Genomic DNA, 21,357 nt, shown 5'->3' on the forward strand with positions numbered 1-21,357 from the left:
GGTGGAGTGAGGGCATCCCCGAAAGCCTTGTGATCAACTGGGTGGGGGCCATGGATGTATAGAGGGGACATTATTTCTTTTTAAGTTCCTGCATTAGCTATACACTGTAAATGCTTAATAGGAAAAAAGTTCGAGTTCTACTGGTAAAGTTGAAATAAACAAGTTTGAGTTATATAGTGAAAGCAAATTTCTATTTATCCATGTTTACATGAATCTAGTTAATTTAGCACAGGGGCCACTTATTTATTTTATATTATAAGGTGACACTCTTGCATGCCTATTTGTTTGAAGAAGTTTCAAATCAACCAGTGGTTCTTAAACTTTTTGGCCCATGGCCCTTCTCACTCAGTGAAGACCTTTCCATGGTGCACCAGCCAACTGTGATGACAAAATAGGTACAGGAGGGAGTAGAGGTGCACAGTCTGGCCGGGAAGTGCGGGAGAGAGAGTGCAGGAGCGGGCTGAGGGGTGGTCTCAGAGGGAGGATATAGGTGCAGGGTAGAATTGTGGGATATGGCATGAGTGGGATGAGGGATGCTTATCTGTCTCTGTGCCCCCTGCTGTTCCCTGGCACCGCCTCCTGTTGCTCCCATTGGCTGTGATTTCAGCCTATGGAAGCAGTGGGGAAAGCCGCCCGGGGAGCAGTTTTCTGTGTTGCCATTTCCCCCCAGTCAGAGCAGCTTCCTCTCTCTGTGAGCTGCATCCAGCCTATGAGGCTCCTCTCCCTACATATTGGGAAGCTGGCACTAGTGCTTCAACTTCACGGGGAGGCGTGGGGCCGAAGCACCAGCATAGGCTCTCTGCTGTGAGGGGTGTGTGTGTGTTTGTGAGCTGTGAGCTCGTGGCCCACCTGCAAGATGTTCATAGGCCATGCTGAAAGCCACTGAAACAGACAAGGAAATTTCAAATTGTGGCTAAAAGATACTGACTCTGCATTCCTACTATAAGCATATAAGTGAAAATAGAGGTGTAGCAGATAGCATTTGTTGCACCACATTCCTGCTGATGTAACTGCATTTTAAGTGTAAATGCAAGTACAGTAAAACTCCAGTTGTCCAGCATCCAGTGGTCCGGCACTCCTGATAGTCTGGCACCACCTGGAACCCGGAAGTGCTCCAGGCAGCTGGACAATTGGAGCTGCTCTGCCCTGGGCTTCCCTGAGTCAGTCGCTGGTCAGTTTCAGCAGCGGCTGACTTGGGGACGCCCGGGGCAGAGCAGCTGGGGTGCTGCCGGATTGGTCCCACAGCGCTGCACCTGCATCTCCCCCACCCCACCCCAGATTCCTCATAGCCCCCTACGACTGATAGTCCGGCATGTTTGATAATCCGGCACCCCCTGGGTCCTAAAGGTGCCGGATTATCAGAAGTTTACTGTATTGATTTATATTAACTAACGCTGTATTTTGAAATGTATTATAAAAAAATATTAGTGTGACTGTCTCAATTCTAAGAGTAATGCTTTTTCAAGAATACAGGTTCTTGCCTTCAGGAATTTCTGGGGAATACATAATTTTTGACACCTCAGTATTGCTGTCAGCTACCATTTGTCTTTCTAAATATGCTTTTAAAATGAATTTATGGGAGGGTAGCCTTAATATTAAATAGCTATTTGTAATACTCTAGTTTAAACTTTTCTCCTGCATTTTAGTAAGCTTGCATCTGCTACAATTAACTTACTGACAACTGTCTACTAAGAGTAAATGAATGAACTGGATAATTCTTAGCTAACTGGTGTTGAGGCTGCTTGTATAGTAAGAGTTTTCTCCAGTGTTTGCCATCAGAGAAGTTGTTTAACACTTGCTGTTCTACACTTCTGGTGGAAGCCTGAGCAGTTTGTGAGCACTTGACTTTTATTGAGTTACCAATACGGAATTTAGTTTGGGGTCCAACTGGTAGCAGTATTCCTGCTTCTGATGTAATAGCAAAATATTTTTAAGTACTTTTTTTTTTTGGTTAGCTGTCCTTTTTGGCTTGTCTTACTATATTTGTCTACTTAATTTGTATAATACATTTATACTTATTATATTTTTATACTTAATTTGACTTCCACTTTTTAAAAAATGAGTTTTTATCTCTGACTTCCTCTTTTACACGGTGGCACTTTTTTGGTTCTCTGTTTTTTTTTTTTCCAATTTGTGGTATACATTTAAGTTGGGCTTCTATTATGGTGTCTTTTAAAAGTTTCCATGCAGCTTGCAGGGATTTTACTTTAGTCACTATAATTTTAATTTCTGTGTGACGTAGTGGGTGTACTTGCTGGGCTGTGGTGACCCCTGCTGTCTGGAGCAAGACCCAGCAGGGAAAACCTCATTATGCAAAGCTAATGCCAAACTTGTTGAACCAGTGGCCAGACACCCCCCATGGAGAGGAACAAAGGAAGGTGGAAGGCTGCCCTGGCTGGGGGGCAGGGCTGGAAGTTAGTGAGTTGGTGGCTGGCTGTCTGTGAGCATGGAGGAGACAGCCTAGGGAGAGGAGCTGGAGTTTAGGGGCCCAGTCTCCCCCCAACTCAAGGGGGCCTGAGGCATCCTAGCCCAGCTCTGTGACCAGATTACATCTGTGCTGTGCTGTATCCTGGAGAGGCAATAAACTTCCTCTATTCCACCGGCTGGTGCGGTCTGTTTGTGCCATTTCGGGGTGCAGGAGATAGGGGACCCCCAACGCGCCGTCACATTCTGTTACACAAAAAATGAGAAGGGTAGTTTATTTTCCCTTACTGAAATTATATTCTACAGTGTTAGGCTGCGGAGGTGTTTTTCCCACCACAGGGTTTTTAAATTTTATTACATTATGGTCCCTATTTCTAAGTGATCCAGTTATCTTTATCACTTGGAGCAGATCCTGTGCTCCACTTGGGACTAAATCTAGAATTGCCTCCCCTCTTGTTGGTTCCAGAAACAACTGCTCTAAGAAGCAGTCATTTTAAGGTATCAAGAAATTTAATGTCTGCATCCTGTCCTGAGGTAATGCATACCGAGTCAATATGGGGATAGTTGAAATCCCCAACTATTACTGAGTTTTTTATTTTGATAGCTTTTCTAATCTCTCTTTGCATTTCATAGTCCCTGTCTCTATCCTGGTCAGGTGGTCGATAATATATCCCTACTGCTATATAGAGGGGAGTATGGAATTACTACCTCTAGAGGTTCTATGGAATGTTTTGGTTTATTTATTTTTACTTCTTTGGATTCTACATTTTATTTCATGTCTATTGCCACTCCCTTACCAGCATGACCTGTCACAGTTTTTTTTCTTACTATTAGCAGATTAATGCAGTGTGCTCTGTGCCTGTACAGCGAGGGGGAGGGGCAGAATAGCTTGTTATGTCTGGAGATGGAGCAGGAGTCCTTCCTGCGCTGCTTCAAGAAGCTCTCAGATAGGAACTTTGATCTTTCTTACAAGGTTTCTGTAATCTTATTCCATCCACTATGTAGGATGCTTCCCACACCAAACCACCAGTAAGTTATCTAGAATCATTGACATGAGATTAGCGATAAAGATAGAATTTGGATCACAAGATTGTTATAGCATGGTCCATACTTCTCTGTACTTGGTATGATTTGTACATTATGTGGACAGTAAGATTGAACGTTCTGATTAACTCCTTGCTTCTAGGTGCTTGAATTTTTTGTGATAAGGACAAGATAAGTGGTTTTTGAATTTTTGGGGGTTTTTAGAATTCTGTAGTCTCTGTCAGAGGTTGGAAATGGATGACAGGAAAGGGATCACTTGATGGTTATCTGTTGTGTTCTCTCCCTCTGGGGAATCTGGCATTGGGTACTGTTGGAAGACAGGATACTAGACTAGATGGACCTTTGATCTGACCCAGTATGGCCATTATGTTCTTAAGGGGGACCCTGACATAGTAGAGGGGGAACAAACACCTGAATCTCCTCCACCAATATCTATATCTTCCTTCTCACCCGACGACACCATCAGGTATCCACCCCTTATGTCAGAGATGATTTTAAGTCCTTTCAGGAGTTGTATGCAAGAGTAGTAGAATCCTTGGAAATCCCAGTGGTAAACTTACTGTAGAACCAACATAGGCTAACAGGTATTCTCCATGTCTCTCCCAATGCCAAGTTAACCCTGCCCATAAACCCTACATTCCTGGATCTGGCAAAAACTGTATGTCAAATCCTTGTCATTATATCTCTATCTTGTAAAAGGTTGGACAAAAAGTCCGATGTGGCACCACAAGGCAACAAATTTTTTATTTTCATATCCTATCCCAAAATCCATAGTTGTTTGTGCTGCTTGTTGTTTGGCCCTCTGGTTCACAGTATCTACAACACCTTACGACAGAGATTGGAAGACGTTGGATTTTCTCCATCTAAAATCATGCTCCTCAGCTGCTCTCCAACTGCAGACTGCTAATTATGCAGTGCTGCTGGCTCAATACACCCACAAAGTATTTTAGCAAATTATATTTTTTATTGAGCACTTTCTGGACAATAAACGTGAGCAATTTAAGTCTAATATTGACAAGGGAGTGCTTATCTCTCGGATGCTCTAGAAGCTGCGCTTAATTCAGCAGACGTAGCAATTCAGTCCATTTCTACTTCGTGTCATGTGACGGGTATGTTGGCTGCAACTGTCTGGGTTTTCCAGGGAGGCCCAGGCCAGTGATGAAGGCTTGCCCTTTGAAGGGTCAAAGTGTTTCACAGATTCCACTGATGACTCCCTCCATACTCTATAAAGAGTCCTGATCCACTTTTAAAACTCTGAAAATCCACTTGCCTGTGACGAGAAGAAAATAAGGTTGATTTTTCAGCCAGAGATACAAACCAACACCATTCACGCAGCCACAGAGGCATTATAAGTGCAGACAGCATCTATGTAGACAAAGGCAATAGGCTGAAAGTCATCGGCCTCTCAACTTTGTGTCTCACCTTCGGAAGGGTTGGTTGAGGGTCAGACAACCCCAAATTTTCCAAGGCATCATTTAAGTTTCCCACACCATTTGGGAACAGGCTAGCCTCCTTATTATCAAGCACAGAAAATTACCATGGAGAGATGGGTGCTAAAAATAGTGTGAACTGGTTACTGTATCCCCTTTTCAATTAGTCCCCTACCCATCCCTCTTCAGGGACCCCTCTCCTCTCATGAAGTCACTCTCAACTGGTTCATTTGCATGCAACATTTCAAGATGGTGGCTCTAGCCACTATGATCCCTGCCTTGGAAAAAGACTGGTTTTTCTAATCTGGACCTACAGACCCCATGCTTTCATATTTTTACATACCCTGAACACAGATGTTACCTTACGTTAGTTTTTCACAATTACCAGTTCAATACAGTGCGCTCCTGTTCAGGCTCTCCCCGGCCCCTCGAGTCTTCTCCGAGGTCCTAGCAGTGGTGGCGGCACATCTGTGCAGAATGGGAATTGTCATCTTCCCATACCTGGACAATTGTCTACTAAAAAGCCCTATTTACAATGAGACAGAAGGAGCTGTCACCATCACCAGAGCCCTGTTCAGCTAAACCTCCAGAAGTGCACTCTGGCTCCCACTCACCTCTTGAAGTCCCTAGGCACTCATCTAAATTACACATCAGTGACAGCATCACTTCCACTTCAAGTCTACAATGGTTGTAAATTTCTGATTTCCTTAGTACAGAGCAGCCCATGGGTTACAGCAAAACATTGCCTCTAACTCTTAAGCCATATGGCTTCAGCTATCTTTGTGGTCCCACAAGCATTTCTCTGCACAAGACCATTACAGTCTTGGCTATGCACAATATACAGACCACATGTTCACCATATACACATCTCTCCATGCCTTTCAAGATAAAGGAGTTGTCATTCTGGTGGACGATCCAGGACAACTCCTGCAGAGGAGTAACTTTGATCTGACACCTCTGTGCATGAATATTACTACAGACACATCTCTAATTGGATGGGGAGCCCATATCACCCACCACTCTATACAAGCACGATAGTTTCAAGAGGAATTCAGGCTACACATCAACCTCTTTGAACTTGGAGCAGTCCGTAATGCATGCCAACACTTTCTTCCATTGATTCAAAACAAAACAGTACAGATACTGATGGACAATCTTGCAACGCTGTTTTACATAAACCATTACAGCAAAGCATGCTCTTATCTTCTGTGTCTAGAAGTGGCTCAGCTATGGGAATGGTGCATTCCATGCAGCATCCATCTAATAACAGCCTATCTCCCGGGCAGACAGTATCGTTGCTGACAAATTCAGTAGACATTTTTGCACTCAACCATGAGTGGAAACTCAATTCCAGCATGCTAGATACTGAATTCAAACGCTGGGGGTATCCCACTGTAGACTTATTTGTGAACATCTCAAATACCAAATTCCCCTTATATTACTTCAGAGCAGGTGTTGGTCCTCATTTCTTGGGGGACACATTCACAATAAAGTGGGTTGCGCCCCAACTGTGTGCATTTCCAACCTTCCTGCTACTGCAATAAGTAATAATCAAAATTAAACAGGACGGAGCAAGGGTGATTCTAATGGCATGCCACTGACCCAGATAGACCTGATTCCCTTACCTCCTTCACATGAGGTTGGTGCTTCCTTGATGCTTTCCACCTGTTCCCTGCCTCCTCACTGAGAACAGAGGACTGCTTCGTCCCAGTGCCCAACCCTACAGCTCCGAATGTGGCTCCTTGTTGGTTAAATCCACTCGAAGCAGCATGCACCACACCAGTGCAAGAGATCAGTCTACAACAGTTGCAGATATCTACAAGAAAAGTATATTTACATAAATGGCCCCATTTCGCTTGGTGTGACAAGCAGCATCTCACCCACATCAGCTGACTTTTCACAAATTCTTCAATACCTTATTCTCCTTAAGAACATGAGGGCTATCCCTTAGCTTTAAGAGGGTGCACCTTGCTGCAATTAAAGTACTCGACTCCATCCTACCCCTGCTGGAGATTACTCTGTGTTTGCTCACCCTAGTATAGAAACGCTTGTTAAGGGATTAAAAAAATTTCTGGCCAGTGAAGGACCCACCTCCTGCTTGGAACCTAAATCTAGTACTAAGGGCAATAACATGCAAATCCTATGAACCCCTGATCAGCCACTTGCTCACTGCTACACCTGTCTATGAAAATGTCCTTTTTAGTGGCCAGCACCTCAGCACATAGAATGGGTGAGCGTGGGACCCTCATGACGCACCTTCCTTATGTTGTCTTCCACAAAGATATGGTCCTCCTCCACTGCACCCCAAATTCTTCCCATTGTAATGAACATCTGTATACTTAACCCTTTTCTTCCCAAGCCTCATACTAATAATGGGGAGGTAGCTTTCCATGCTTCACATGTCTGTAGGGCAATTGCCTTTTACTTACAAAGGACAAGACCTTTCTGGAGGTCTCTGAGACTCTTTGTCTCCACAGGAAGATTTCAGGCATGCCCATTTTGGAATAGACTGTCCAAAAGGATCTCTGGATGCAAACATCTAGCACATGTCATTTTCCATTAGGAGCCACAGCAGCCTGGGCCCACTCAACCTGGGCAATGGTAGCATCCATGGCTTGTCCACCTGGGTGTCAGCACATATTTTCACTAAGTGTTAGGCCATAGAGACCCTGCCGACACACAGTTCAGATGCACTGTATTATCTATAAGTCTGAGGGGTAGCCATATTAGTCTGTAATTTAAAAAAATTAAACAATAGTCCTGTAACATCTTAGAGACTAACCAAAAATATATAGACATAGCATCTATATATTTTTTTTGGTTTGTCTCTAAGGTGCTACGGGACCATTGTTGTATTATCTACAGTTAACCCACACAACCTTCCTCCCTCTGCTGCTTCATAATCACCTAAGGCGGAGCACTCACTGTGACACTCTTCAAAGAAGAGAAGGTTACTCCCCTTGTGAAGAGAATAACTTCAGAGGAAAACCAAGATCAGACATGACGACTGGTGTGAGCTCTTTCTAGCCCACTCAATTGCAGACTACAGGAGAGTGTGGTCATGACTTACAGGTTGAGCACTTCAACGTTACAGCATTGTGATATCTGAAATCACTTTCCTAGTGGATTTATGATTTGCTTGTGTGATAGTTGAATAAAAATAAAAGAACATAGCTACATTTTAGAGTTTAAGATAACCAGATTTCAGCCTGTACAGCTCTGAAGTCCAGAATGGATTAATATGTTTTCATACAGTGAAAATAAAGCCAGTGTTAAACTTGGAGAACCTGTTAGTTTTTCACTTTTTTTAAATTTATTGGAACTAAAGCTTTGCAAGTATGTGTAGTTTACACTGCTTAGGGTGATTAATACTACTCCTGGCTACCGCAGAGTGTTGTTAAGCTTTATTACAGTCTTTTAAAGAGAGCTGTGTGGTGTAACTTTGCAAGTGACACTTCTCCTTTCTGCCTCAGGTTATTTCTTATGAGGGTAATGGACATACCATATCTCAATTTGGAAGGACCAGACTGTAAGTAATGTTTTCCTTTTGCCTTTATCTTGCTACTGTACTGGTTAAATATGTCCTCTGTAGAAGCAAATGTAAGACTGTATTATCTGATGGGTAGAATTTGAGATTTAAATTACATCTGAGCTCTATTCAGAATTCTTTAAAAGAACATTAATATACTGCTTGTCCATTTTATAAAAATAAAACAAAACTTAATCATCATTGTTACTTTGGAGGATTCGCAAAACACAGTAAATACTGTTTAAGAAGGGTTTTGACTAGATCAGTGTGAACTCTTTGTGGCACCAAGTTTAAGATATTTGAAGATAACAGCTTCAGTCATATTATATCATTTAATGTTTGCTTAAGTGAAGTAGCCCATCTTAAAGTGTCTAGTCTTAAAATAGCCTTTTTGTCTCATCTCTTACAGTAAGTAAAGGTTGAACAACAGTGTTCCCTCTAACATTTTCCATTCTTGGATGGGTTAAATTTTAAGCAGGTTGAAATTTCTTGTGTGCACGACCAATATTGAGGTTGTCGGTAGATGTGCAGTGTGTCCCACTACAAGCACAAAATTAGGTATAACTATATTTTTAAAAGTCCATAGGTATGGAAGACCATATAGACTCATAGACTTTAAGGTCAGAAGGGACCATTATGATCATCTAGTCTGACCCCCTAAACAGTGCAGGCCACAGAATCTCACCCACCCCCTCCTAGAATAATCCTCTCACCTATATCTCAGATATTGAAGCCTACAAATACTTTGAAGACCCCAAGATGCAGAGAATCCTCCAGCTGTGTCTGTACCCCATGCTACAGAGGAAGGCAAAAAACCTCCAGGGCCTTTGCCAATCTACCCTGGAGGAAAATTCCTTCCCAACCCCAAATATGGCGATCAGCTAAACCCTGAGCATGTGGGCAAGACTCACCAGCCAGACACCCAGAAAGTTCTCTATACAGGCAGTCCCCGGGTTACATACGAGATAGGGACTGTAGGTTTGTACTTAAGTTGAATCTGTATGTAAGTCAGAACTGGCGTCAGCTGCTGCTGAAACTAATCAGTTTCAACCGTGGCTGAATCTGGATGCCAGTTCTGACTTACTTACAGATTCAACTTAAGAAACCCAGGCGTCCCCAAGTCAGCTGCTGCTGAAACTGATCAGCGGCTGATTTCAGGAAGCTTGGGGCAGAGCAACTCTGCCTCGGGCTTCCTGTAGTCAGCCGCTTGTCAGTTTCAGCAGCGGCTGACTTGGGGACGCCTGGGGCAGAGCAGCTGGGGTGCTGCCGGGTTGGTCTGGAGCGGCGCTGCGGGACCAACCCGGCAGCCCCCAGCTGCTCTACCCCAGGGGTAGGCAAGAAAAGCCTGGTCTGCTGGGGGGGCACTAGCTGCCCCCCCCCCAGCAGACTAGGGGGACAGGAGCAAAGCCGCAGAGCACGCCCGCAGCGGGACAGCCCAAGCGCACCCGGGCTGTCCCGCTGCGGGCGTGCTCCGTGGCTTTGCTCCTGTCGCCCTGGTCTGCTGGGGGGAGGGGGGGTCCAGCAAAGCCGCTGGACCCCCCCCCCCCAGCAGACCAGGGACACCAGAGCAAAGCCGCCGCCTGGGCGGCTTTGCTCGTTTGCCCGGGAGCAAAGCCGCCCAGGCGGCGGCTTTGCTTGGGTGTCCCTGGTCTGCTGGGGGGGTCCAGTGGCTTTGCTGGACCCCCCCAGCAGACCAGGGGATTAGGAGCAAAGCCGCCCGGGGGGGGAGTCCCGCTGCCTGGGCGGCTTTGCTCCGGGGCAAACGAGCAAAGCCGCCCAGGCAGCGGTATTCCCCCCGCCTGGGCGGCTTTGCTCGGGTGTCCCTGGTCTGCTGGGGGCGTCGAGCGGCTTTGCTGGACCCCCCCCAGCAGACCAGGGAGACCGGGAGAAGCTTTTCTCGCCCCGGAGGACACGGGTGGTGATCCGCCGCCCGTGAGCTCCGGGGTGAGAAAAGCCCCGTTTGTAAGTGCGGATCCGACATAAGTCGGATCCGGGTAAGTCAGCGACTGCCTGTAGTAATTCCTATCATCCCTCCATTGATCTATTTACCACTGATAATGAATGGTCAATTAGTTACCAACGTCATGTTATCTCATCTTAGAATAAGAGATAATTAACAAGGAGCAATGTTTAAAATGTTTAATATGAAATGAAATAAAAAGAAAATTAACACTACCCTTGGAGTACATGTATTATCGTCCTTTCTAATAACTCATGTTAGTAAACACACCAGGATGGGACATACTGAAAATGGTCATATAAATAAATCAGACATGGCCATAAAGCTGTACATATTTTTATGTTTTTACTTAAAGATGCTAAACAAATCTGATTCAACTAGAAATAGTCCTCCTACTCTAGAAGATATTAATATAGAATTTACTGAGACTGGAAAGGAGAATAAAAGGCATTCACTGAGGCTTATACACTTTCTCTGGGGAGTGTTTAGCATCCATGTTGTGCAAGTGAAACAGACCAATAAAAACAGATAAATGTTATGTTTTGAATCTTTCATCTTGTGTGTCTCAAAGAATAGAAGCCCCAGAATACTTGTCTGGAATCCAACTCTAATAGAAAAGGCAAACAAACTAAACTGAATTCGTGGTAAAGTTCTTCCAGTTTTAACAATTTATTGTGTATTCACTAGTAACACAAAATTTAAAAAAATCATTTAGATGAGTTTGCAGAAATCTGCAACACTCAAAAAAATTCTGCGAAAAGAATTTTTTCTTTCTTACGTTAAGCTATTAACACCAATGTAAACTTTGTTTGAAATGTAATCATGCAAATGTCATAAGGTAGGCCTTTTGCCTCCAGTATTCAAGAGCAGCCTAAAACCTTTTAACCCATCTGAAATTTTGGCACCACCCCAAACATTCTGCCTCAGTTCAAGAGAGTCCTATGTCTGCAACCCAGCTAGAGCTGCTGGGCTGAGATGTGATGCAGCCCAGATGAAAGCAAGTTATGCCAAACTCCCCTCCACCTCCTCACTGCACAGACACCTGCACCCACCTACTTCCTCCACCTCCTCTTCTTCCTCCGACCTACCCCCACGCAATCTGCTCCCCCCCCAATGCAGCCCAGGAGAGAGTCTTATGTCTGCAAGCCAGCTAGGGCTGCTGTACTGAGACAGGGTCTGACTATTGCTGCCTGCAGCCCAGAGGGGAGCAAGTTAAGACACCCCAAGCACACTCCACTTTTTCCCCACCTCACTGCACAGAAGTCAGCATCCACCTACGTACCCCTTCTTTTCCCTATGTATGCCCGTGCAATCTGCTTAAACTAGCTCCAGCTTGGCTGGGGTAGAAACTTGCCTCTCAGAGTTACAGGCATCAGCAGCTGCATCGCAGGTGGGAGTCAGTACAGGAGAACACACCATAAACAAACTCCCCACCTCCACCTCCCCAACAGTAACACAGTAACCAATCACTCCACCTACCCCAATCATGTATTTTCTCCCTCCCTCTCCTTATATCCCCTTTCCTACCATCATGTTCATTTGTCTGAAGCAGGAAACTTCTAGTGGGGAAAGCTCCTCCCCAGCTAGGAAGCTCTCTGTGTGGCAGCTCTAAGCCTCTGGGAGAGGGGCTCATTAAGTAGCTGTGTTCATTTTCATACAAGGTTGTAACTTTGAAGGAAGCCATTGTATCATATTTGCATACATTAGGGATCTGAACCTTTCATGACTTGATGTATTTGGTTAAAAGAATTGGAAGATTTTGATCCTTGATTTGATAGAAGCTTAAAAATTCTTCATCTCTCTGATTAAAGTTTTCTTTAAAAACCATTGGAGCCCTACACCTTTCTTCAGACACTTGAAAACACAATTCTGTTATAGCCTTAATATGCGCTACAGCAGTAGTAAATATATAATCCACAATAAAAGTAGCAGAGTTAAAAATTCTAGTTTTCACATGAAATTAGTATATTTTTTTTAACGTAGGAAAGCTTGATATGATTGCTCATATCTTTTTTAGTTTTTTAGAAGAACAAATATTCTTAGTGACTTGGAAGAATATCATTCAAAAGAAAAACACTTGCTTTTGTTCTCAAAATAAATCTTACTGATAATAGCCATCTCTCCTTCTTTAAAATAGTTTTTTCTGTGCATGGAATAATTCTGACTAAAAATAACCTTTTGTCACTTGGAACCTTTCAGTGGCAACATCATTAACTTCACTGACTGGAGGGAATTAAGTATTTCAGAGAGAAGGTTAGTTTGAGAGGGTTGTAGGGAAGATCAGTCACCATATATGAATATAGTATGTGACCTAGTTATTGGGATAGTTTACTGTATGGCTTTATTGATACGATTACAGTATGCACATGTCATATTAGTATAATAGTAGGCAGTTGGAAAATAAGCAACATCAATGTAAACTCTTAGAATCATGAAGAGACAACACCTGAGTACTAAGCTGTGAAGTTGCTAATGACAAAACTAAGTAGTTTGAACTAGGTATGAAAATGTAGGCATTCGAAATAGTCAATGAAGCGGGGATTTAAGTATCCCACGCTTTATTAGCACGATCTCGCTGGCATGTTACTCCGATCAACAGCTGTTTTGAAAGTGAAAGTGTGCGCTGGGACGCGTTAGTTCAAACCAAACCCCTTGATTCGAGCTAACGTTACTCCTCAAAAAAGAGACTAAAAGATCAAAAGGACCAGAAAGGTTGTATCTGCACAGCAGCTGAGTGTTATGATTCCCAAAGTGAGTAGACATGCACATTCTAACTCTGCTCATACTTGCACGTTAAAAAGAGCAGCATGGCTCTGGTGCCACCAATAGTGGGTCAGTCTAGGGATGTAATAGCGTAGCTGGTTAAACTGTTAACCCATAAGCGGCTGCTTACTGATTTACGCTATCAGCAACATACAACCCCCTCCTCCCACAGCTCTACATTTAAAGTATTTTGAGAGCTGGTGGGCTGGGTCCTGGCAGCTACCCCTGCTGCTGCTCTACATTTAAAGGACTTTAGGAGCTGGTGGACAGGTATGCTGGCTCCTTTAAACGCAGAGCCACAGCGGCGTAGCTGCTTGGATCCAGTGTGAGCTGGGTTTGAGCCGGCGTGCCTGCCTGCTGGCTCTCAAGCTCCTTTAGCAGAACCACTTATCGATTTATTGTGTAACCAACAATTCAAACTAGTTGCCCATGAACTTAACTGGAGTGTCAGGTGGGATTGTATTCAGGCTACCACTTGACTGCCACTGCTGCAATGTCATTTTTAGTACTCTAGTGTGATTAGAGCTAGGATGTATATGTCTACTTGCATTGGGAATTGCATCAGCCAGCTGCTGTGTAGATGCACCTACTCTCTAGTGCAGAAGGCAGTTAGATCCTTTCAGAGGAAATAAACTGACTGACTGGAGGATCTGGCCTTATACTTCAGTGTTGTGGCAACCTTTGGTGGGTAGACTGGCTTTATTCTGGGATTTAACAATACTTTGCTATATGAAAATTAATCTCCTGTAATATCCACAGGCAGTCCCCGAGTTACGCGGATCTGACTTATGTCGGATCCGCACTTACAAACGGGGCTTTCTTGCCCTGGAACTCACAGGCAGCGGGACCGCCCAGAGCGCAGCGGTCCTGCCACCTCGACCTCCGGGGCGAGAAAAGCTGCTCGGGGTGCCCCTGGTCTGCTGGGGACCGTCTCCAGCAGACCAGGGACACCTGGAGCAAAGCTGGGGAGACGGAGGGGTCCCGCGCCTCTGAGGCCTTGCTCTGGCAAAGCCTCAGAGGCGCGGGACTCCGCTGCCGCTTTGCTCCTGGTGTCCCTGGTCTGCTGGAGACGGTCCCCAGCAGACCAGAGGCACCGGGAGCAAAGCGGCAGCGGCAGCGGAGTCCCACGCCTCTGAGGCTTTGCGAGAGCAAAGCCTCAGAGGCGCGGGACCCCTCCGTCTCCCCGGCTTTGCTCCAGGTGTCCCTGGGTCTGCTGGAGGCGAGGGGTCCCGTGCCTCTGAGGCTTTGCTCTGGCAAAGCCGGGGAGGCGCGGGACTCCGCCGCCACTGCGGCTTAGCTCCCCGTGTCCCTGGTCTGCTGGGGGGTGGGGCGCAGCTAGTGGCGCGCGCCCCCCCCCCCCCCCCCAGCAGACCAGGGACACATGGAGAAAAGCCCCGGGCCTGTGGTAGAGCAGGTGGGGCGCTGCCTGTTGGTTCTGCAGCACCGCTCCTTGGTGCTACTGGACCAACCCGGCAGCACCTGATCAGTTTCAGCAGCGGCTGAATCAGGAAACCTGGGGCAGAGCAGCTGGGGTGCTGCTGGGTTGGTCCAGTAGCGCCAAGGAGCGGCGGCGCTACTGGACCAACCCAGCAGCACCCCAGCTGCTCTGCCCCAGGCGTCCCCAAGTCAGCCGCTGCTGAAACTGACCAGTGGCTGACTACAGGAAGCCCCTGCCCTGGGGCTTCCTGGAATCAGCTGCTGATCAGTTTCAGCAGCGGCTGAATCTGGAGGCCAGTTCCGACTTACATACAGATTCAACTTAAGCACAAACCTACAGTCCTTATCTTGTACGTAACCCGGGGACTGCCTGTACTGGTCTCTGTAGGGAGGACTTTCAGGTGCTTAAACCACTTGGGTCTTCTAAGTTAGCACAGTTGATCCATGGATTGTTCTGGCCCTAGAGATATTCTAGGAGTAGAATAACATTGCCATATTTTCATTTCTTAAATTTAACCCCTCATATTGCAACCTATTGCTGATATGAACTCCAGTGCCTAGCCGTGAGAGAAATTTGTGTCATTTCACAAGCAGTTATTTTTATAGAGTATTCTTAATACAAAAATAATGAAGCATAACTGCTTTGAAAGCCTCTTCATATTCATCACTTGTTAAGATTGAGGATGAGTTATTGAATCCTCTACATTATAACTTTTATAGCATTAGGCTAGCTGAAAATACAGTTATAGGTGTTACCTTGATACCAAAATGTAGAGCTAACAGCACCTCTGATCTGAGTGCACCCTCTTCAGTTATGAAGCCTTGTGCCTTTGTCTCTGTGGAATGGAACATAGGAATCTAATTTGGGAACATATGCTATTAAAACCTTTATTTTGAACAGGGTAATTTAGAGTCCTAACGGTAGACTATTTGGGTTGCAAAGATTAAATAAAACTCTTTGAAATACTCACTCTCAACTGTATTGCACAGTAAGGAATAGATCTTCCTTAAGTTGGTGGTGTGTGCGTGTCTTAGCTTTAGTTTGTACTGTACTTCAGGTGTGGCTGTTTTCAGCAGTAAAATTAATAGGTGTACAATGTTATGCTTTTCCTTACAGTAGAGCCATACCTGTCAGGCCAATTTATGTTCTACCTGAAGCTATCATAATCTCAGTGATTTCCATAGAATAGATTAATGTTTTTATGCAAAACTGTTTTCATACAAATTTTAGGTTAAGATGAGCATATCACAAATTGAAACTGCTGATGCTACTTATATCATGAAACACTACCTAACACACTGTTTAGTTTTGATGTTCAAAGTAATAGATTTACAGTCTATCTAATTTAACTGTCATAAATTAGTTCTTTGAATGCTTGCTCATGTCCATTCAAAATAAGTGTGCTTGCAACATGCATGGTGCTAGAAGTTTTTTCCCTAACTCAGTACCCATCATGACTGGGGTCCCAGTGCCCTGTGGAGTGCTGCGCATATGACATTCTGATACTCCCTGTCCCCTCTCCTCCTATTGTGTTGTAGATGATTATCTCCATTAGTTAAGTACCTGTAAATAGTTCAGTTAATGTTGTTGATTCTCTTAGACACTTTTCCTGCGGGATGGGGCAGTGTTTCTCAACCAGTGGTACAAGTACCCTTAAGGCGTACTCAAGAGAAGTGTAGGGGGTACATCAACACAACTGAAATTTGGAGAAAACTGAATTTGTTTGTTTTATAGTGCTTTATTATTTTTTGTACTTTTTACACCCAAAAATTTCATCGCCTACCTAGCTACAATTAGATTGCCAAAACAAATGTGTTGCAATGGTAGAAAAAAATTGTGTGTCTGAAAACTGTAGGTATACTGGGGGTACAACTTTTTTTGAAAAAGGGTGTGCTTTATAAAAAAAAAAAAAAAAAAGTTGAGAACCGTTGAGATGGGGCATACCCTGCTTCCCTGGCTTCAAAGCTTGCGCCAAATGCTGTACGCCAGGGATGGCCAACTGTCTTGCGAAGAAAAAATTGCGGCTCCTGACAGAACTGAGATGGAACCTGGAACCGCTTAGGTCCGCTTCTCTCACGGCTGGGCTGCTGTGAGCCGCATGCGTAATCACGGCCCAGGCCATTCTGCTCACGTCCCCTAGTGCACTACATCATATCCTGCATGTGTAGGCCGGGTCGCACACAGCATCCCAGCCTGCATGTGCTAGCAGCTGGCTGCTGAGCACAGGCAGCGGCTCTGGGTGCTGTGGCGGCAGCACTAGCGGCGGCTCCAGGACCTGGGTATAAGGTTAGTGGGGGAGGGGGATTGGGTTAGAGTGGGGAGAGGAGGTGTCTGGCTCTGGGGAAGGGGACGGGAGGGGGATTGAGTTGGTGGGGGGGGTGCGCATGGTGTGCTAGCCGCTCGGTGCACGCACCTGGATGGAGACGTGCAGCTGTAGTGGCGGTGGCTCTGGGACCTGAGAATTAGGTTGGGGGGAGGGAGAAGAAGGGGGGTTGAGTTCGGGGACGGGGGAATGTGCACATGGCATCCCAGCCAGCATGTCTCAAGGCCAGCTGCTCAGCGCATGTGCCCCAGCGCCTGGAGGGAGACGCGTATGGCTGTACTGGTGGCTCCACCTCCGGGACCTGAGAATTAGGTTGGGGTGGGAGGGGAGTGGGATTGTTATAGAGGGGGGCCGGCACCTGGCTCTGGGGAGGGAGATTGGGTTGGGGGGGGGTGTGCCTAGCTCTGAGGAAGGGGAGGGGGATTGGGTTAGAGCGGGGTGGGGGGAGGGAAGAGCAGCCAGCGCGCTTCCTGAGACCCAGGATCCCCAGGTACTGGCCCCAGCTGTCTCTGTCCCCTCCCCCTGGCTAGACCCCCCCCCATGCGTACCCTGCCCCAGCACCCTGTCCCAGCACCCTGTCCCCTGCCCCCACCAGCACAGTTGGGGGCACATTAGTAAGGCTTGTGGGGTTTTGGAAGGGTTGTTTTTTTGCATCTCAGTTGTGTGGCCCCGACTGACTGTGGGTCAGTCACCCCTAACTCAAAAAAGGTTTGCCGCCCCCCTCATAAATAAAGACAACGCTGGAATATTTTGTGTTTGACATCATATTTTATTTAAAAATGAAGCCTGGCCAACAAGCCCCCAATTGGGGCCAAGTCTCCATCTGGCCTCAGCATCATAACACTCCTGCACCACCCCAGATCCCAAACCTGAGCCTATCATACACTGGAACCCCCTGTCCTGAGCCTCTCTCATCCCTGAACTCCTGCACCCCACACCCCCAGTCTTCTGCCACAACACTCCTGCAAATCTGTGTCCTGAGCCCATCATACTCCCAGCCTTCCTGCCCTGAGCCCCTTATGCACCCCAGCCCAAACTCCTTCACCCTCACAGCCACAAGCCTGTGGCTTGCTCAGCACCCCACCCTCCCCCTGACCCCAACAGTTTCCAGCCTGGAGCCCCCTCCCTGACCCACCATCCTCTTCTCTACTTCCCTCCCAGAGCTTGCACCTCTCACCACTTCCCAGTGCTTTTTTGTGAGCCACAGTAGCAGTGGAGATCGTGTGAAGAGCCAGGACAAAGTTGTTGAGCCCCCCCCCTCCCCTCCCAAAAAGGGCCATGCCCTGGGACGGATGTACCAGCACCTATTTTTCCCCCAGTGTGGCGTGTTTTCTGTTTTGTTGTCTCAACAACTTTTCTCCGGCTCTTCACTCTCTCCACTGCTATTGTGGCTCTTTATCTGGCCACCCCTGCTGTGGGCCTATGGCAGTAAGCGATCTGCATGCTGAATGCCTTCACTGTCTGGAGGAAGGACATGTATTGGGAAGGCGCTGCGTCTGCAGATCCTTCCATTCCAGAACTATTAAAGAATGGGGAATTTGACTCCAGGCCTTACTAATGGAGTCTATGCTAGCTCCACAGGACCAGTGTTTGGACTTGGCACTGGGGCATTGGTGCACAGTGCTCCTCCAGTGTCAACAACTGAGCACCATTTTTTGTCACTGGCTCTAGCCAGGCACCCAAAGAAATTGGGTGGAGAAGGCCCAGGGCCTTCGCAAGGACAAGGGCAAGACGGGCACTCAGTCAGCTGATAACTCCCAAGAGAAGGCCCAGGCAGCACCAAGCTCCTGTCCCTGTTACTGTAGGTTCGTCTTTCCTCCATATGACAGGTCTTCCAGGCCATGCTGGTACCACCACCCCCGGCACTGACTGGTTCTCAGCATAGAGAAAAGCTGCTGTCTGGCCTTCAGTTGATAAGCACAGCAAGCTCCCACTCTCTTCTGCAGAGGAGAGAGCCTGGAAGCCTCAGTTGCAATGGCAGGCCCCATGATGGCCTCAGTTGCAATGGCAGGCTCAGTGGTGCCCAGGGACCCCCTGGGGATTCCAAGTTACTTGCTTGGTGACTGGAACATTGCAAGCTCCCTTGGTTCCTTCAGCTTCTTGTGCGCATCCAGCTGAAGCAGTGGCAACAACCATCTTACGGATGGGGGACTTGGCAAGCGACCAACCCCTTCTCTCCAGAGGAAAATTGGTTTGATCAAGCCTCCTCTTCCTCCTAGCTACATGAAGTGATAATGGCTTCTCCTCCAGTAGTACCCTTAGAGGATATGAGGACCCATCAGGACCTCCTGAGAAGGATGGCAGTTGGCTTGGGCCTTCCTGCGGAGGAGGTGCAGGAGAGCATCCTGGGAGTGGCTCTACCTCAGGGTGATAGCCAAGATTGCCAAGGTCATGTGGCAGATGCTTTTGTCTATTCTGCTGATCTCAGAGTTGCTGGAGTGGAGGTACTTTGTTCCTGCCAAGGCAAGGAGTACTTGTATACCCACCCACCTCCTAGTTCGCTAGTGGTGGAATTGGTGAATCATGAGGAATGCCAGGGCCAGCCTGCCCCTACTTCCAGGAATAGACTTAATACACTTGGACTTGGTTGCTTGAAAACATTATTCCTTGGCCAGCTTCCAGCTCAGGGTGGCGAACCACCAGGCTTTATTTGCCATCTACAACGTGAACATGTGGCAGGCAATGGCGGAGCTTGAGACTTCCCTTCCAGAAGGCCTACAAAAAGAGTTCAGAGCCCTGCTGGAGGAGGGTTCTTCTGTGGCCATGGCAGTGCTGCAGGTGGCTTCTGCTGCAGCAGACTCAGTAGCTCACTCCATGGCATCAGCCATCTCCATGTGGGAAGGCAGCTTGGCTCCTCCTCTCAGCCCTTTTCCTGTAGGCACAGAACTCCTGTCCAGGACCTACCCTTTGACATGGGTGCTCTGTTTGTAGCTCAAACAGACAATAAACTGCTCAAGCTTAAGGAATCCTGAACTATCCTAAAGATCCTGGGCCTGTATATCCCAGGGACAGAGGAAGAAGTTCAAGCCTCAGTCCTCACTGTCAAAAGGGCCCTATTTTCAGCATGATACTGCCTCCTCCCACCTACAGGCTTTCAGGAAAAAGCAGGGCCAACATTCTCATTCTAGCCAGCAGTCTACCAGCCAGCCTAAGCCCCCAGCCAAGGTCCTCCCCCAGCCCTTTGAGGATGTGCCCAAGGACAGCACACCAGACTCAATGGATCCTCCCCATTTCTTTTCTTCCAGACTCAGCCTCCTGATGAATGAAAATAAACCAGTGTTAGTGCAGACTAAAAGGTTAGAGTTCATTGGTGCTTTTTTGGATTCCACTCAAGCCAGGGCATCACTCCCTCAGAGAGGTTCAAAACTTGCTCACATACCGATGACTACAGTGCAGGTGTGTCAGCAAATTCTGGGGCACGTGACAGCTTGCACTTATTTTGAACCCTTTGCCAGGCTCAAGATGAGGCCCCTCCACCTGTGGCAGGCATCCAGCCAGACATTCACTGACAAGGGTGGTGATGGTTCTGCATCACATCCTGCAAACCCTCGGGTAGTGGACCATCAGAATACATCATGTCTGGAAACCCCTTCACCAGCAGCTGCACTCGAGAGAGCTAGGAGCCAACACTTCTGATTGTGGGGAGGGCTCATGGGTACTGTTTGGACCCAGTGAGAGTGGTCCATAGAGGTGACGTTGTACATAAACCTCAAGAAGCTCAGGGTGATCAGAAATGTGTGCGTGGCATGTGTTCCTCATCTCTTAGGCAGGGTGGTGTGTGTCTTCACTGAAAATACAGCCATCATGTACTAGTTCAACAGGCAAGGAGGTGCCTGTTCCCTAGAGGTTGTCAAGGAAGCAATGTGCCGCTGAGATTTTGGTGCTCTCCACAACTTCATGTTGGAGGCATGTCACTTTCCTGAGGTGCGGAATGTGGTCATGGATGGTCTCAGCAGAGAATTCTCTTCTTACCACAAGTGGGCTCTTCACCCTGATATAGTCATCTCTCTCTTCCATGAGTGGGGCTCCCCCCAGTGGACCTGTTTGAGATGAAGGAGCATGTGAGAGGCAACATTTTGCTCCCAGTTCAGTCTCAAGCGGGGGCTCTTTGCCAGATGCCTTCCTGTTTCAGTGGTTCTGTGCTCTTCGTGGCCTGAATGGGGGAGGGAGGGGAGAATATGACATTTTCCCAGAGGCTCTCCAAATGGATTACCTCTTGTATCTGTACATACTACAAGTTGGCAAGGGTCCAGCCCTCCATGTTGATCAGGGACCACTCCACTAGGGCTTAAACTTCTTCGCAAGCCTTTCTCACTCCTATTGCGATCCAAGATATCTGTTGAGCAGCGAAATGGTCATCCATATTTACGTCATGCTACACCATCGCACAACAAGCTAGGGAGGATGCAGCACTCGGCAGAGCTATACTGCAGTCTGCATGTCCTC

The 21,357-nt window shown here is 46.9% G+C and overlaps 1 protein-coding gene across 3 annotated transcripts in view; it reads left to right on the plus strand.

The window, feature by feature from the left end:
- PARN (poly(A)-specific ribonuclease) overlaps positions 1–21,357 on the plus strand; it is a 182,568-nt gene that overhangs the window by 55,248 nt on the left and 105,963 nt on the right. For all 3 annotated transcript variants that reach the window (XR_012896124.2, XM_006134132.5, XM_025190140.3), the window contains exon 19: positions 8,372–8,427. Coding sequence is in view for 2 of the 3 variants with exons in the window: in XM_006134132.5 (XP_006134194.2) it covers positions 8,372–8,427 (56 nt within the window). In the remaining variant the exon portion in view is untranslated. The remainder of the gene's footprint in view (positions 1–8,371; positions 8,428–21,357) is intronic.

Source organism: Pelodiscus sinensis, chromosome 15, assembly GCF_052426305.1.
Source record: "Pelodiscus sinensis isolate ZL-2025 chromosome 15, ASM5242630v1, whole genome shotgun sequence".
Classification (NCBI taxonomy): Eukaryota; Metazoa; Chordata; order Testudines; family Trionychidae; genus Pelodiscus; species Pelodiscus sinensis.